The sequence below is a fragment of the Staurois parvus genome, unplaced genomic scaffold (assembly GCF_062004578.1).
Source record: "Staurois parvus isolate SC_StPar_1 unplaced genomic scaffold, SC_StPar_1.0 ptg001287l, whole genome shotgun sequence".
NCBI classification, from domain to species: domain Eukaryota; kingdom Metazoa; phylum Chordata; class Amphibia; order Anura; family Ranidae; genus Staurois; species Staurois parvus.
In genome coordinates, this window is record NW_028319083.1 from 536,864 (window position 1) to 555,000 (window position 18,137).

Below are 18,137 nucleotides of genomic sequence, written 5' to 3' on the forward strand. Positions count from 1 at the left end.
TCTTGGGTGTTAAAAGATAAGTTCACATTTTGCTAAAAAAAATAATTAAAGCACTTTTTTCCCCCCAAACAAAATTACCTTTAGTGTGTATGGCAAGCATGAGCGGTCGGTCCTCGGGATGAATGAAAAACAAAACAGGCATGCCGATAAGGTCTTGTGGGAGGTAGCCGAGGAGAGGGACAGCTCTGGAAGAAAATGGAGGACCATCAGACAGAGTTCCAGGACAATGAACAGATAGACACACAGACAAAGAGATGTGGAGGAGGAGCCCCACTACCCAGTGACGTCACGCCGCCGGATCACGGAGGTCTGTCGGCCACCATAACTAGCTGACTGGTCAGTAACATTGGCAGCACAGGCTACTTTATTTGATTGTTTACAGAGCTATTCAACTTCGTTTACTTGGATGATATTTGCTCTACTATGAACACTGAAACCCTCAGGACCCAGGTTACATCCGACTCACCATACCATCCATGAGAGGGACCTCTGATTGACATCGCCCTAAGCGCCCATACCATCAGAGGGGGTATCCTAGACCAGACCAGGTTCCATTGAAGGGAGACCTCCAGGCTGGCTAATATTAACTAATGCGCATTACGATTGCGCTTCTGGTGAGTTTGCAATCCCACTAATCTATCGCACACCACCGGATGATTATCACCTTCCACTTTACGGTTGATTCCTGATTTCCAGAATATATGTGCACAGCCTGCTAGATTTTCACTTTGAATAGCACCTTCACGCCATAGAGTTTATATATTGGGACTCCTATATGTGCTCACATGAGCTGTTTTACTGTTTTCTTGATTGATGATTATGACTATATTTTGATTGAGGAACAATATGTTTTACATCATCTCAGATATTTATTGGTTTATTTTATGCGCTGCACTTTTTTGTGGTACACAAAGAGAGATGAAGCTTACCTCTCATCTACCTCCTGGAACACACAGCTGGGCGTATGCCTGGTGGTGAAAATTCGCTTATCTGCCGGTATTCGTGGTGCTGAGGAAAGAGAAAGACCCATCAAGAGGACAATAGGCCCCATCTCTACCTTCCTTTCTAGATGCTGCCTGCTACCCAATCCTCCCCTGAATTCATCACATTGTAAATGAAGTACGGCATCACAGCACACTGCAATGCAAATATCCTGGAGTGGTGTGAACTGAACCTATAGGATTTAAGGCAGATAGCCTTTTCATCGCATTGGGACTGTGTTGGGAAATGTTGCCCAACGTAGCCCAATGCATATGGTGTCTCAATGGGACCTAATGGAGAGCTCCAATCAGGAAGGATATACAGTAAACTCAGGATATCAGGTTATGTAATATTCTAATATACTATTTATTTTTCCACCATCTGCAACAATCAAGCTACGTAGGGCAAATGTGTAGGGCGAATGCAGAGAGCAATACCGCAGACATGTGACCACCAGAAGAGCTCATTATTGCTGACAAGAGATCCTCCAACTTGCAGGGAAATCTCTATGTGAAGCAGTAACTGTTTACTACTCTATGTATAACAGGGAAGGAAGGGAAAAACAATGTGCCTGCCAAGTGGACCCACTGCCTTAGTTCTAAAGAACATTGAGGTGGATTTTGGTGGAATCCAGGATAGGCAAATGTCTCATCACTTGCTTTTCTTGGTGGGACACCACCTCAGGCTTCTTAAAAGAAGAATTCTGAATTGAATTATTCCTTGGTTAATGGTTACTCCACCAGAGTGTTTAATATATATTAAATGGATACTTCTATGAAATATCAGGAAAATAGATCTTACCAGAATCTCCCGACACTCCAGCTAGACTCTTCTTAGCTACACTACTCAAGACATACAGGGGCGGACTGACCATTTGGAAACTCGGGCACTGCTTGAGGGCCCGAGGTCAGTAGGGGCCCATGAGATGCCCCTGGTACCTTTTTCATAGGCTTTTTTGAGTTTGGGCAAGGACACAGGGGCCCCATGATCCCTTATTGCCCAGGGGCCCCATGAGTTGTCAGTCCCCCCCCCCGAAGCCATACCAACTATATTTTCTCATTGAAAAAAAAAAAACAATCCTTGGAATCCCAAATTCTGCTCTAAGTTCCTCTTCCACAGACCTCTATAGCACATGCTTAGATCTCATGTCAGGTTTACGCTCATGTCCAAGGGAGCACTTGAAGGTAAAGTAGGACATCTCAGTGACACTTTAACCAAAGAGCCTCAAGCAAAGGAGCTTTGCTTAAATTACAACTCTAGTTAAACAGCTAAACCCTTAAATTTGGGAGCCTCCATCCCATCACCTACTGAGCACCTTACCTTGCCTTCCTTTCTGCTACCTAATTTAGGTGCTTGATGACTTAAGGTCTGTTCTCTTACCCTCATATCCAGAGTGGATCTTCTCAGCGATTAGCAGACAGCAGGGCTGCCCCTCAGTGTTGTCCGAATCTCGCACCTTCATCAGGTACGGGGTGAGGCGGAAAGGGTGATAGCGGATGTTCATATCCCGCTCTCGGCCCCCACTGAAAACACACACCTGCAATAAGACCAGAGCCAGGGAGACCACAGCAACAAAGGGTGCAAACAAATGGTACATTTAGGGGAAGGACAGATGCTGGTGGGGTAGGAGGTTGCTGGGTGTGGAGATTTGGCATATTTTTTACCAAGGAGAAAATGGATGAAATGGAGAGGACAAACGTTTACTATGATAATAGGGAGGGATGACAGAGATTCTGAGAGAGACAGAAGAAAATTGCCATGTCAGAGATATTATATATTATATATGTGGTGAGATGAATGCGCCCAAGGCCACCCAGTCAGCAGAGAATTTAGATCTTCGTTGGAAAACTCTATACCCATACATGGGCACAAAGAATCAGTCAGTGCAAAAAATCCTGACAGTTTCAGGAAATTAAGATAAAACCAGTGGAAGAGATTGCTAATATCGCTCGATTTCTATAGGGTGCTGACAAACAAAATGGCCAACTTTTGCCCTCTGGGGTATGGGTATATCACTCAAAAGTCAAGCAGTTGTCTTTTGGAATGATCATTTTACCTCATGTATGGATACATTTACCGTATACCTATTGACCTGACTCACACAGAGCGCAGTCACAACCTGAGCCACACCAACAATGAATGTATTGTCAATATTCCCCTACATCAAAGCTGGGTTCATTCCTGGTCAAATTAAGTAGCCAAATTGGCCTGGACCCTTTGTGAGGAGAGGCACAAATTATGCACATCTGGCAAAGATTGAAGGCTAGTTGGGGAACCTCAAATGTAGAAGATAGAGACTACTTCAAAGGCTTCTGGTTGAAAATTATTTAAAAATGGTTCCTTTTGCTAAGTCAATATCTTCTTCACACGTTCTGTTACATTGATATTTACACTATATGACAAAATGTTTGTTGACCTCACCATCACAGCTGCTATATGTCTACAATTCTGAAGACACCCCTCCAAATGCTGGTGATTCCATGAAGGATACGGTTAATGCTGCAGCATCGTTTGGTCCTTATCTGCTCCAACATGACTGTGCTCTGTGTACAAAGCCAGCTCTATAAGGACATGGTTTGAGGAGTTTGGTGTGGAGGAACATGAGTGGTCTACAAAGAACCCTGACCTCAACCCTACTGTAAATGTTTTGAATTAACTGGAACACAACCGTTAGCCAGGTCTTCTTACCCAACATCAGTATCTGATCTCACGTATGCTCTTTTGGCTGAAAAGGCACAAATTTCCAGAGACACACTTCAAACCCATCCTTCCTAAAAGAGTGAAGGCTATAAGAACTATAAAGGGAAGGGGGCCCCTCCATATCAACGTCCACGGTTTTGGAATGGGATGTCCAGAAAGCTTCACAAAAGTCCATATGCTCTTTTTGGCTGAAAGGCCGTAAATTCCTAGAGACACATTTCAATACCATTCTTCCTAAAAGAGTGAAGGCTAGAAGAGCCACAAAGGAAAGGGTGCCACTCCATATCAACGTCCACGGTTTTGGAATGGGATGTCCAGAAAGCTTCACAAAAGTCCATATGATCTTTTTGACTGAAACGCCGCAAAGTCCTAGAGATACAGTTCAAAATCATCCTTGCTAAAAGAGTGAAGGCTACAAGAGCCTAAAAGGGAAGGGGGCCACTCCATATCAACGTCCACTGTTTTGGAATGGGATGTCCAGAAAGCTTCACAAAAGTCCATATGCTCTTTTTGGCTGAAAGGCCACAAAGTCCTAGAGACACACTTCAAAATCATCCTTGCTAAAAGAGTAAATGCTATAAAAGACACAAAGGGAAGGGGGCCACTCCATATCAACGGCCACGGTTTTGGAATGGGATGTCCAAAAAGCTTAACAAAAGTCCAAATGCTCTTTTTGGCAGAAAGGCCTTAAATTCCTAGAGACACACTTCAAAACCTTCCTAAAAGAGTGAAGGCTATAAGAGCCACAAAGGGAAGGAGGCAATTCCATATCAATGCCTATGGTTTTAGAATGGGATGTCCAGAAAGCTTCACAAAGTCCACATGTCCACAAACGTTTAACCAATATAGCCAACATTCACATTTTTTTCAGTTTGCCTAATTGCACACAACTTCTACTGCAGATTGTAGACATATGGCAGGTTAAAAAAAACAGCACAAGAACAGCATGTAATAAAGGGCTTCACGGCAATCTGGGAAACTTCCTAAAGTAGCTAAAGCTCAAATTCTCCCTTCTCTACATATGCAACAAACGTGACATTGTAAGTCTGCCATTCATGCCAAAAGTATGTCATTCTAGATCTTGCCGCTGATGACCAGCTCCTGGACGCCGATTCAGCATATTCTAAAGGAAAACAATCATTTTTCATCTAGGTGCTGATTCACTGGAACAGAAAGTCCAAATCACATGACTGCCAATATGCAACCCTTGCTAGTTTTATCCACACGACACAAAAATTGCAGCCTGAGCGTCTTATGTACGAATCCCTGACGTCTGCAGTCCTGTTGCCCAAAACCATCTCACTCCAAGACACGCAGTTACAGAAGCAAGTACCGCAGATTAGTCATACTCTAATCCCACCCTTTGGAAACACATTTATTCAATTTACTATCAGTTGATAGAATAGTTTGCTCCATTCAGGCTGGGCAATAATAAAAGCAATGCCAATGAGAAAACGATCTGGGGGCATAAAAAAAAAGTCACCAGGGCTATTCTTTTAGGCCTGTTTCATACAGACTTCAGCTTGTATAAGCAGTGTGAACAGCAAGCTTTGACAAAGCATTTGCAGAGCTTTCAGCAAGCTTTGTTGAAGCTTTTAAAGTACCATTCCAGGTATAGTTTGTAAATGTTGAACACAGATCTCAACAGGAGTGTTGACTGCCACTTTAAGCAAGCTGCTAGCAGGCTTTCAACAAGCTTTTCTGAAGCCTGCTAGCAGCTTGTTTAAAGTGGCAATCAGACCTTCCATGAGCACCTGTTTTCAACATTTATAAACTAGAGATAAAGGGCGTAATGGAACCGACCCCAGACTGCGCTTGAGTACTTCCGTTAGAATACCGCTTCCCCGTCCGAACACCGACCACAGACACCACAGCAGACCATACAAGACTAGACAACACCAATCTGTCTGAACATTGAACTCTTTATTTGAAACCTGAACTGACTTTTTATACACTCAAGGGGCAATCCCCTCTCCCAGCATAATCACACAGGGCAGGGCAATCTACATTTAGGAACAAGAGACACACCAACAGACAGTCACATCATGAGGGAGGGCTGCTGGAGACACCCCCTTCCCCACTAAGCCAATACACATAAACACATACATCCCATAATAGTTTGCTCCCAAGCAAGACACACAATAGAACAATGGGACAATGATATGCAACCACATAACACCAAACAATCCACAACCGCCAACGCACCTATCTACTAGACATGTCTACACAATATGAGGACAGATCACCCTGTACCCCTAACAGGCACAGGGTGACTTACACATAATAGGGATATGGGGAGCTGAGAAAGTGGTCTCCCCACCTCTCCAAAGGGAGCTGGGTTCCATGGGCCCCCCACCCAAAGTGACTCCCATCACAAAGGGTACTTTATAAGCTTCAACAAAGCTTGCTGTTCCCACTGCTCATGTACAAGCCGAAGACTGTGTGAAACTGGCCTTTACACAAACTGAACAGCGTTACGCATCAGTATATATTTTTCAATAACAAGCTTGCGCAGCATGGTCGCTGCACATTGTAAGAGCCTACAGGGACCCTTCTTTGTAGCAACAAGGACAAGCTTCGCCTTCCCCACTGCTTCAAAGCAAACAACGGAGAGACTTTCTTCTGGCCGTATTCTGTTCCCATGGGGACAATGTACTTGTAATAGTTTGTCCCATTTCGCTATGTGTTGTCTAAGTCTAGCTGTGGGGTCAGACAGGGCACCCCTCTTCCCTCCATGACCATCCGACAACGCAGCTAGCAAGGAGACAAATAGCTGATTTGACAGATAGCACTTTTCTTCATCTGGAGGCACTTGCCGAAGATAAGCATTCCACACAAAATGCAGAGGGGAGGGCTTATCAGCTAAAATATTCCAGGCAAACAAGCTAATGTTTGGAGATGGAAGTGTGTCCATTTTCAAAGCAGTGGTCTCCTTGCTAGCTGCGTTGTCGGTCGTCTGTGGAGGGAGGAGGGGTTGCCTTGTCCCATCTTGCAGTTAGCATCAGACAGCACACAGGAAGACTGGACAAAGCACTACTATGTCCCCTGGGGAAAGGAACACATTAAAAGAAATGGAAGTGAGACTTGAGGTTGTACTACAAAGCCAGACTTCATCAGGGTGAATGTATGAATTCAGAATTCCGTCTTAAGAAAACGTAGGAGCTGCTAGAGGGGAAAGTCATTGTTATCAGTTCTAAATGGAAAGGATGTTTTCAGTTTTTCTGGAATCCCCTGCTAATGATGCACAGAACTGACTAGGCTGCAAAGTCATGGTAAGGCTCCATGGGTATTGCAAGTTTCTTTGCCTCCATTGGGTCCCAGGAATTTTCAGAGGTACAGAGACGGAGGACAACTGGTTTTAGAAGTGCTCATTTTGGGACTTTAAACCAGTGGGATGGGGGCATGGAGCCACGTTTTGCTTACACAATCCAATCATTATGCTGGATTAAAACGTTCAGTATGGTGTCAGACAAGGGATCCTGTCACCGGTGACAATTTGTCAGTGATTTCAGGATTACTAAAAGACCACTTTTCTTTTCCTATAGAGTCGCTCCATCACTGGCCGGAGCAGCAACATGCTGCTGCATCGCTGTTCTGCAACGTTTGCGGCCCAGCGGCAGTAGTTGAGGTAAGTGGTCACTTCATCTGGGTTCTGACATCAGCCTTCCAATAGCGCTTGTATTGACATTCATTTTCATACACAAGCCAGTCAGAAGCTTTCATCACGTGTAGTTACGAATATCTTTTTGGATTGATTAGAAGTGCTGCATTCTGCAGTTCTGTCCTCATTAGGACATTATATGATTATTGTTACATGGTTCGAATTGCAAACGATTTTTCGTCCGAAAATCGGAAACGTCGTTTGCTCAGTAATCCGATGGTGCCATCAATGATGTTGAAAATCGGCCGACCAAGTCATAAAGTTCCCCCCATATAACAGGCGAAACTTCTGTTCCTTCCAGGTCACGGCTCATGCGCATATTCTTTTTGAAAAACCAATCGTACCATCATTGAGTCGAAGATCGGTCGTTTTCTCACATTTTCCAACATGCCCGATCACCGAAAAAGGGAGGAACCATGAAAATCGGCCGGTGCCACTGACCCACTAACAGAGCGAAAATCAGCCGATTATTCTTAGGTCCGATTTTTGGAAGAATTTCGACCCATGTATGACCAGCCTTACATAGCCCTTCCAGTTCGACCAACAATTATGATAATGTGGAGGATATTCTATAAATACAGAGGATGAAAAAAAATGGAGGTCTGTCTCTTAGTGACAGTTTCAAAATATAAACTTTCATTTTCACTTTGATCCTATTGGCTGTCCTGTGTTTTTTCTATAGAGCAGTGGTGACTTCAGTATCTTGCACTGATGAGGGCTGGCAACCTGGAAACAGTTAAACTGGATATATGGCTCTGAATTCCCAGCTGCAATTGCTGAGTGTGATGCCGCTGCCGCTGATCAGCGCAGGCAGCATCCTTAAAGCTGAACTTCGCTCCCTCAATCAGCATTGGATATTTTTAATCCTTATACTGCTAGCATTAGTAAATAGATAGGAATGTAAATTATATTCACTTGTTTTAAACTTTTTTTTTACATTTCTTCAGTTACTTCCTGGTTTCCATGCCTAGGCAAATGACATCACACATCCCATGTCTCCCCAGGAGGGGTTTTCTTAGCTAAGCACACTCTCCTGCCTGCATGCCTGAGCTAACGTCAGATGGATTCAAGCAAGTAAATGCTACATGAATTATCTGCCCCTACTCAAGATGGCCACGGCTTGGGGGGTTATTTCTCAGCAATAAAAAGCATGGAGACATGAATGAATGGGGGAGTTTGCCTTGAATATTAAAAGTAAATTCAATATTGTTTTTGGTTTGTGGCGCTCAGGTGTAGTGTAGTTCTGATTTATCCAGTTGTGGACACAGGAGGTACAACACCACCAAAAAACTTCACTGTCACTCTCCCATACAGCTTCCCTGCTGTCACAATATACTGTAAATGCAGCTTTCATTAAAGCTGCTGCAGGCAAAAAAATGACATATTGCTCAGACACAGACAGAGATATACAAAGTAACAATGCTCCTTTTTGTGTTTCTTCTATTTCATTCTGTTTCATTCATTTGTAGATCAAAGGAATGAGCTCCGATCTGCATATGTCAGCTAAAGCCGCATTTTGCCAACCCGTTTAGGTGCATTAGGCATAGGAGGTGTATAGGTGGCAATAGATATATGCACCAGTAAAAATGTGTACTGGTACTATACTGGAAAAAGGATAAATATGCTGGTACTGTACTGGTAAAAGGATAAATGTACTGGTACTGTACTGGTAAAAGGCTAAATGTACTGGTACTGTACTGGTAAAAGAATACATTTACCAGCACTGTACTGGTAAAAAGATAAGTGGACTGGTAAAAGGATAAATGGACTGGTAAAAGGATAAATGGACTGGTACTGTACTGGTAAAATGATAAATGTACCGGTACTGTACTGGTAAAAGGATAAGCGTACTGGCACTGTACTGGTAAAAGGATAAACGTACTGGTACTGTACTGGTAAAAGGATAAATGTACCGGTACTGTACTGGTAAAAGGATAAATATACTGGTACTATACTGGCAAAAGAATACATTTACCAGCACTGTACTGGTAAAAAGATAAGTGTACTGGTAAAAGGCTAAATGTACTGCCACTGTACTGGTAAAAGGATAAACGTACCGGTACTGTACTGGTAAAAGGATAAGTGTACTGGTGCTGTACTGGTAAAAGGATAAATGTACTGGTAAAAGGATAAATATACTGGTACTATACTGGTAAAAGAATACATTTACCAGCACTGTACTGGTAAAAAGATAAGTGGACTGATAAAAGGATAAATGTACCGGTACTGTACTGGTAAAAGGATAAGCGTACTGGTAAAAGAATAAATGTACTGGTACTGTACTGGTAAAAGGATAAATGTACTGCCACTGTACTGGTAAAATGATAAATGTACCGGTACTGTACTGGTAAAAAGATAAGCGTACTGGTAAAAGGATAAGCGTACTGGTAAAAGGATAAATGTACTGGCACTGTACTGGTAAAAGGATAAATGTACCGGTACTGTACTGGTAAAAGGATAAATATACTGGTACTATACTGGTAAAAGAATACATTTACCAGCACTGTACTGGTAAAAAGATAAGTGTACTGGTAAAAGGATAAATGGACTGGTAAAAGGCTAAATGTACTGCCACTGTACTGGTAAAAGGATAAATGTACTGGTACTATACTGGTAAAAGAATACATTTACCAGCACTGTACTGGTAAAAAGATAAGTGGACTGATAAAAGGATAAATGTACCGGTACTGTACTGGTAAAAGGATAAGCGTACTGGTAAAAGAATAAATGTACTGCCACTGTACTGGTAAAAGGATAAATATACTGGTACTATACTGGTAAAAGAATACATTTACCAGCACTGTACTGGTAAAAGGATAAGCGTACTGGTAAAAGGATAAATGTACTGGTACTGTACTGGTTAAAAGAAGTGTATTGGTATTGTACTGGTAAAGGGATAAATGTACTGATACTATACTGGTAAAATGATAAATGTACTGGTACAAGGATAAATATACCGGTACTGCACTGGTAAAAGGGTCAATGTACCAGTAGTGTACTGATAAAATGATAAATGTACTGGCACTGTACTGGTAAAAGGATAAATGAAGGCCTTGTTATTGACATATCTGAACAAAGTGTGACATTCGCACATATTCTACTTTAAGGAAAGTTGGATTGTACTTTATAAACCTTGAGCTGCACTCTGTTGCCTTCTGACCCCCATCGCCATAACCTGAATGACTCCACAGAACCCCTCACTTCCAAGCCTTGCATTGATGAATGCTAAGTAGACCCGATATATTCAGACTGAATAAACGGCTTTGTATTTTTGGCTCTGTTTAGTAGATCTAAATGATGTAAAAATGACGCAACTTCTCGCTACTTTCTGATAAGAAGCACATCTCTGTTCTGTTCATGGAATGAGATGAAGATGTAAACACCTTCAGTTTTCAGAAGTAACTCCTCTACGGGTCGTAAACAGTGAAAGCAAAGCGCTCCTCTCATTATTTGGAATAGACAAAAGCCTCCACTTCTCACATCCTCTGCTTTTATAGAATACCGCGGCGGTTTCATTAAAATGGATGCATGTAGCTGTGAATTCTTCTATGCAGAATGTGGCTATAAATATCCAGCCAACATATGTAATTCATTGCTTGCCATGCTGCAGGGCTTGCTGGAGAAAGGTTACAGATGCAGGGATGGTGCGGGGAGCGGGTGTTGTGTGGGTGAGTGACGCAGGACGTGTCAGTATGTTAATTACAGGGTCCTTTGTGTCACAGGTGTGTGAGAATGAGGGGGGCAGGAGAAGGAGACTTCCGGAGGTGGGGGGTAGAAGATGTCCCAATCTCCGTGTATTTATCTTGTATACGAGGGCATTGAGGAGCCATGTCTACATTACCTCTCTATGGAAAGGTTTGAAAATCAATCAATCCGCTTCCTTCATAAAGGATCATTACATCCTCAGTGAATGTGGGATCCGTGGAGGGATCATCCCTGAGTGTTATAGACAACGTAACAGGTGAACATGTCACTTCTGTGTATATACAGTGTGACAGAGCAGTCCGTACCCCCCCACCGCGTACAGTGTGACAGAGCAGTCCATACTCCCACCCACCGCGTACAGTGTGACCGAACAGTCCGCACCCCCCACCCGCCGCGTATACTGTGACCGAACAGTCCGCACCCCCACCCGCCGCGTACAGTGTGACCGAACAGTCCGCGCCCCCACCCGCCGCATACAGTGTGACCGAACAGTCCGCGCCCCCACCCGCCGCGTACAGTGTGACCAAGCAGTCCGCGCCCCCACCCGCCACGTACAGTGTGATCAAACAGTCCGCGCCCCCACCCGCCGCATACAGTGTGATCAAACAGTCCGCGCCCCCACCCGCCGCATACAGTGTGACCGACCAGTCCGCGCCCCCACCCGCCGCGTACAGTGTGACTGAACAGTCCGCGCCCCCACCCACCTTGTACTGTGTCCTCTCTGTGTATATAAAGTGTGACAGATCAGCGTGTCCTTTCTGTGTATATAAAGTGTGACAGATCAGCGTGTCCTTTCTGTGTATATAAAGTGTGACAGATCAGCGTGTCCTTTCTGTGTATATACAGTGTGACAGATCAGAGTGTCCTCAGTGAATATGCAACGTGATATATCAGTGTGTCCTCTCTGTGTATATGCAGTGTGACAGATCAGGGTGTCATCTCTGCTGTCTCCTCTCTGTATATGCAATGTGATGGGTCAATGTATTCTGTCTCTGTACATACTGTAATAGGTCAGTGTGTCCTCTCTGTGTATATACAATGTGATGGGTCAGTGTATCCTCTCTCTTCTATGCACAGTACACCAGTGTGATAGATCAGTGTCCCAATTCCCTATATGTAGGATGTAATAGAGCTGTGTATTCGATGTATATAGATTTGTATATATAGAATGTTCTGTTTGTATACACTTATCTGTTTTGCATATTATATGTGTGATCGATTTTTTTCTCTCTCTCACATCTCTCCTCTTGGTTAAGATAACTGCAATAAAATTTGTCAGTGTTATCTCTACTTCTCCCCAATTTTACGATACCCACCTGATCCTACAGAAAACAGACTTTTCCGGAGTGTAGTCCATTGAAGCCGTATCTGGAGAAAGACAGAGAGATATATGGGGAGTCAGAAGGATTCAAAATGCAGGAGAAGGACGGACTCATAGCCCCCTTCTGTCTGTATTACCCTGCAGGAGGAGGACAGACTCATAGCTCTCTTCTGTCTGTATCCTCCTGCAGGAGGAGGACAGACTCATAGCCCCTTCTGTCTGTATCACCCTGCAGGAGGAGGACAGACTCATAGCTCCCTTCTGCCTGTATCACCCTGCAGGAGGAGGACAGACTCATAGCCCCCTTCTGTCTGTATCACCCTGCAGGAGGAGGACAGACTCATAGCCCCCTTCTGTCTGTATCACCCTGCAGGAGGAGGACAGACTCATAGCCCCCTACTGTCTGTATTACCCTGCAGGAGGAGGACAGACTCATAGCTCTCTTCTGTCTGTATCCTCCTGCAGGAGGAGGACAGACTCATAGCCCCCTACTGTCTGTATCACCCTGCAGGAGGAGGACAGACTCATAGCCCCTTCTGTCTGTATCACCGTGCAGGAGGAGAACAGACTCATAGCCCCCTTCTGTCTGTATCACACTGCAGGAGGAGAACAGACTCATAGCCCCCTTCTGTCTGTATCGCCCTGCAGGAGGAGGACAGACTCATAGCCCCCTTCTGTCTGTATTACCCTGCAGGAGGAGGACAGACTCATAGCCCCCTTCTGTCTGTATCACCCTGCAGGAGGAGGACAGACTCATAGCCTCCTTCTGTTTGTATCACCCTGCAGGAGGAGGACAGACGCATAACCCCCTTCTCTCTGTATCACCCTGCAGGAGGAGGACAGACTCATAGCCCCCTTCTGTCTGTATCACCCTGCAGGAGGAGGACAGACTCATAGCCCCCTTCTGTCTGTATCACCCCGCAGGAGGAGGACAGACACACATTCCCTAGGGCAGACTGACAGCCCCCTTCTATACATTACCTCCAGATATGCAGCTGCTCCAGGATGGGAGGTTATAAGGTGCTGTGGACCCATAGAAGACACTGACATCTTGCGGGGCCAGAAACTCGGCAAATGTTGCTCCTTTAAACACGTCCCTTTTACAATGCAGGATAAGAGAGGCCTGGTCAGAAATGTAGACAATGCGGCCGGTGATAAAGGAAACCGCCACAGAGAATGTGTCCTTGAGAAAAAAAATGAAAAAGATGCAGGATTTTAGAACAACATTGCTCACACTCAACCCTACATAGGTAAAGCCATAGAATGCATATAACTACAACTTATGATTTTTCTGATGAATTTTCTAACTTGTGGATGCTATGAGAGGGTCATTCTTTATTTTGAAATATCTAACCATCACTACGGACAATTAATCCTTTCCAACAACTGCTCCCAGGTATATAAAATAACTAATAATTAAAAAGGTTTGAATATGTCTGGGCCCTATGGGTTGGGCAATACCTCCTGGAAGAATTTGATTGGGCCTCATTGATCCTCTATATACATAGCTGTCTTAAATGCTGGCCCACACATTCTCATGGGGTGGTGTAGATTCATCCATGGTCTCAATTTTCTCTACCCCCTCTTCTCCAACTCCCTTCCCTGCCCTTTTCCCTTAATGGTCTACCCTACTTGTTATACACTTCTTTCTTCTCACTCTTCTTTCCTTGCTATTAAGACTACATACTTGGAAGTTGCCCATGTGTTTCTGGACATCTCTACAAATGATATACGCATAAACTTACTAATAAGTCCATTGAAAGTAATTAACTCACACAATGTAATAGAGATTGTCCACGTTCCTATACCCCACTACTTTTGGTCCAGAAAATAAAAACTCAACATACAAGACCAAGACCAAGGCATGTGGACAGGAACACATAGCTCTCCATACCTATCACTCAACAAGGGCTGGAGGAGCCGGAGCCCATGTGTTCCTGCACATCTCCCCAACTGATACATAAAGAGACCAACTAATAAACCAAAACAAAAGTGTAAGTAATTAACCCACACCATGTAATAGAGATTGCCCACATTCTTATACCCCTCTACCTTGGCTCCAGAAAACAACAAAGTCACAGCTACGACTAACAGGACTGAGTCCAAGACATGGACACATAGTTCCTGGTGCCCATCACCCAATGAGGCTGGAGGACCCGGGGCCTGATGGCCTGACATCTCCCCAACAAATACAGACCAACTAATAAGACCATCAAAAAGTGTAAGTAATTAACCCACACCATGCATTAAAGATTGCCTGCTTTGTTATAACCCTCTACATTAGTTCCAGAAAAGAACTACTCTTGCCTACAAGAAACAAGACCAAGTCCAAGGCATGTGGAAAGGGACACATAGCTCCTCATGTCTATCACCCAACAAGGGCTGGAGGACCCAGTTCCCATGTGTTCCTAGACATCTCTCCAACTGATATATAAAGAGACCAACTAATAATCCCATTAAAAGTGTAAATAATTAACCCACACCATTCATTAAAGATTGTCCACTTACTTATACCCCTCTACCTTGACTCCAGAAAAGAACAACTCGCACCTACAACAAACAGGACCAAATCCAAGGCATGTGAACAAGGACACCTAACTCCTCATGCCTACCGACCAACAAGGGCTGGAGGACCCAGCACCCATGTGTTCCTAGACATCCCCAAAGCTGATATATCAATAGACCAACTAATAATCCCATTAATAGTGTAAGTAATTAACCCACACCATTCATTCAAGATTGTCTACTTTCTTATACCATTCTACCTTGGCTTCAGAAGCCTACAACAAACAGGACCAATTCCAAGAAAAGTGTTCAGAGGCTCATAGTTCCTCATGCCTAATACCTGGAGGCTGGAGAACCAAGAGCATGATGCCCCCCCTGTATCTTGGAAATGTATTTCCCTCAACTTGTCTATTTGCTTTTTGAGCTTATGTAATGGGAATTAGTTCCTAGAACTCTAACATTGAACTCACACCTACAACAAACAGGACCAAGTCCAAGGCATGTGGACAGGGACACACAACTCCTCATGCCTACCGCCCAACAAGGGCTGGAGGACCCAGCACCCATGTGTTCCTAGATATCCCCAAAACTGATATATCAGTAGACCAACTAATAATCCCATTAAAAGTATAAGTAATTAACCCACATCACTCATTCTAGATTGTCTACTTTCTTATACCATTCTACCTTGGCCTCAGAAGAGAATTCATGTCAACAAACAGGACCAATTCCAAGAAAAGTGGACAGGGGCACATAGTTCCTCATGCCTAATACCCAAAGAGGCTGGAGAACCCATCTTGGAGATGTATTTCCCTCAACTTGTCTATTTGCTTTTTGAGCTTATGTAATGGGAATTAGTTCCAAGAACTCTAACATTCAAAACTGTCAGTAAAAATGTATTGAAACAGAAAAGAACCAATAATTAAAGTGAAAAGTTTTTCCTTATTTTTTGAAGCGTTAGAAAGGCTAGCGCCCTGTTAAGAAGAAGATGGGGCTAGGTCTGTGGGTTGCAGTTCACTGTAAGCTATGCATTCAGTCACCTGAACAATGTCCCTGATGGGAACGATTTAAATGGAACCGGTTAAAAATCTGGACAATCAAGACTAAGCATTTGATGAATAAATGGGTTGGTAATGAAGACAGCATGTCAAAACCAGTACATCCAGACCTTAATGTAAGCAGCGTTCTATGCAAATTCCTACTTTTCCTGTAAAGGTAATGCTTCCCCCAAACCACCAGTAGATCCAGACATATAGGGGTTGATTTACTAAAGGCAAATAGACTGTGCACTTTGCAAGAGCAGCTGCTCCAGAGCTTAATAAATGAGCAGAAGCTCTGCTGACTTCCATCATCCAATCATGTGTAAGCAAAAGTGCTTTTTTTTTTAATTTTCCTTGCATTTGATTGGGTTTTCCTTGCAAAGTGAATCTTTATCTCATCTACAAAGCCCTTGTATGGTGCACAGTCTATTGGCCTTTAGTAAATCAATCCCATAGTAAGTAGCTGAAGTTATATGCAAATCATGATCTGTAAAAGTCAAGCTTGCCCTGCTCCCACTGCTGATCAATGAGGCTGTCCATCCCATTAAAGAATTCACGTTGAATCTCAGGTGTTAGGAGGTGGTCCCAAACGTGACATTTACAGGAAAAGTGGAGAACTGCATACAACTTCAGCTGCTACTAAGGAACATATCCGCGTAAGCATGGTGAATCTCTGCACATCCACACAAGTGCTGCTGGGCGCTCTATTTCCCATCCACCGGAAGCCAGTGGCATTGGTGCATATGCATGCAAACCTGCTGTGCATGCGCTGCTCCCTTCCAGCTTTCAAATGCCTGGAAGAGACCAGCGGTGCATCTGCACATGGGCAGGTTTTTAGAAAATGGCAGCATCGAAAAGCTGTGGGGGGGAGGTAAACCAGGAGCAGTTTAGTTCTGCACTCAACCAACCTCCCTCTCCCAACTGCACCCCTGTTCTTTCCTTTCCTCCTGCTTAGCTGTTATGTAGGGTTGTCGTCAATTCACATACTCACCTGCCAGCCAGATCCAGCGATGCCCTGATGTGATCCGCCGCACTGCTGTCCCACACCACTCCTGATGTCATCAGGTCCTGGGTCTGCTGTCTTCACTCCTGATATAATCAGGTCCTGGGTCTGCTGTCTTTGCTCCTGATGTCATCAGGTCCTCGGTCTGCTGTCTTTGCTCCTGATGTCATCAGGTCCTAGGTCTGCTGTCTTTGCTCCTGATGTCATCAGGTCCTAGGTCTGCTGTCTTTGCTCCTGATGTCATCAGGTCCTAGGTCTGCTGTCTTTGATCCTGATGTCATCAGGTCCTAGGTCTGCTGTCTTTGATCCTGATGTCATCAGGTTCTTGGTCTGCTGTCTTTGATCCTGATGTCATCAGGTCCTAGGTCTGCTGTCTTTGCTCCTGATGTCATCAGGTCCTAGGTCTGCTGTCTTTGCTCCTGATGTCATCAGGTCCTAGGTCTGCTGTCTTTGCTCCTGATGTCATCAGGTCCTAGGTCTGCTGTCTTTGCTCCTGATGTCATCAGGTCCTGGGTCCGCTGTCTTTGCTCCTGATGTCATCAGGTCCTAGGTCTGCTGTCTTTGCTCCTGATGTCATCAGGTCCTAGGTCTGCTGTCTTTGCTCCTGATGTCATCAGGTCCTAGGTCTGCTGTCATTGCTCCTGATGTCAGCAGGTCCTAGGTCTGCTGTCTTTGCTCCTGATGTCAACAGGTCCTAGGTCTGCTGTCTTTGCTCCTGATGTCAACAGGTCCTAGGTCTGCTGTCTTTGCTCCTGATGTCATCAGGTCCTAGGTCTGCTGTCTTTGCTCCTGATGTCATCAGGTCCTAGGTCTGCTGTGTTTGCTCCTGATGTCATCAGGTCCTAGGTCTGCTGTCTTTGCTCCTGATGTCATCAGGTCCTGGGTCCGCTGTCTTTGCTCCTGATGTCATCAGGTCCTAGGTCTGCTGTCTTTGCTCCTGATGTCATCAGGTCCTAGGTCTGCTGTCTTTGCTCCTGATGTCATCAGGTCCTAGGTCTGCTGTCTTTGCTCCTGATGACATCAGGAGCAAAGGCCGCAGACCCAGGACCTGATGATATCAGGTCCTCGGTGCTTCTTCCTGGTTCAGGCACCCAGGTACCCTGACGACGTCCGCCCTGCTCTGTCTGCTGTGAATGGATGTCATCAGGTCCTGGGTCTGCTGTCTTTGCTCTTGATGTCATCAGGTCCTGGGTCTGCTGTCTTTGCTCCTGATGACATCAC

The 18,137-nt window shown here is 44.4% G+C and overlaps 1 protein-coding gene across 2 annotated transcripts in view; it reads right to left on the reverse strand.

Moving 5' to 3' along the window:
• PER1 (period circadian regulator 1) overlaps positions 1 to 18,137 on the reverse strand; it is a 103,918-nt gene that overhangs the window by 26,713 nt on the left and 59,068 nt on the right. For both annotated transcript variants that reach the window (XM_089660902.1, XM_089660901.1), the window contains exons 6-10: positions 13,350 to 13,551; positions 12,364 to 12,415; positions 2,362 to 2,504; positions 930 to 1,008; positions 79 to 185 (exon numbers count right to left, since the gene is read on the reverse strand). In XM_089660902.1, the coding sequence (XP_089517028.1) occupies positions 79 to 185; positions 930 to 1,008; positions 2,362 to 2,504; positions 12,364 to 12,415; positions 13,350 to 13,551 (583 nt within the window). The remainder of the gene's footprint in view (positions 1 to 78; positions 186 to 929; positions 1,009 to 2,361; positions 2,505 to 12,363; positions 12,416 to 13,349; positions 13,552 to 18,137) is intronic.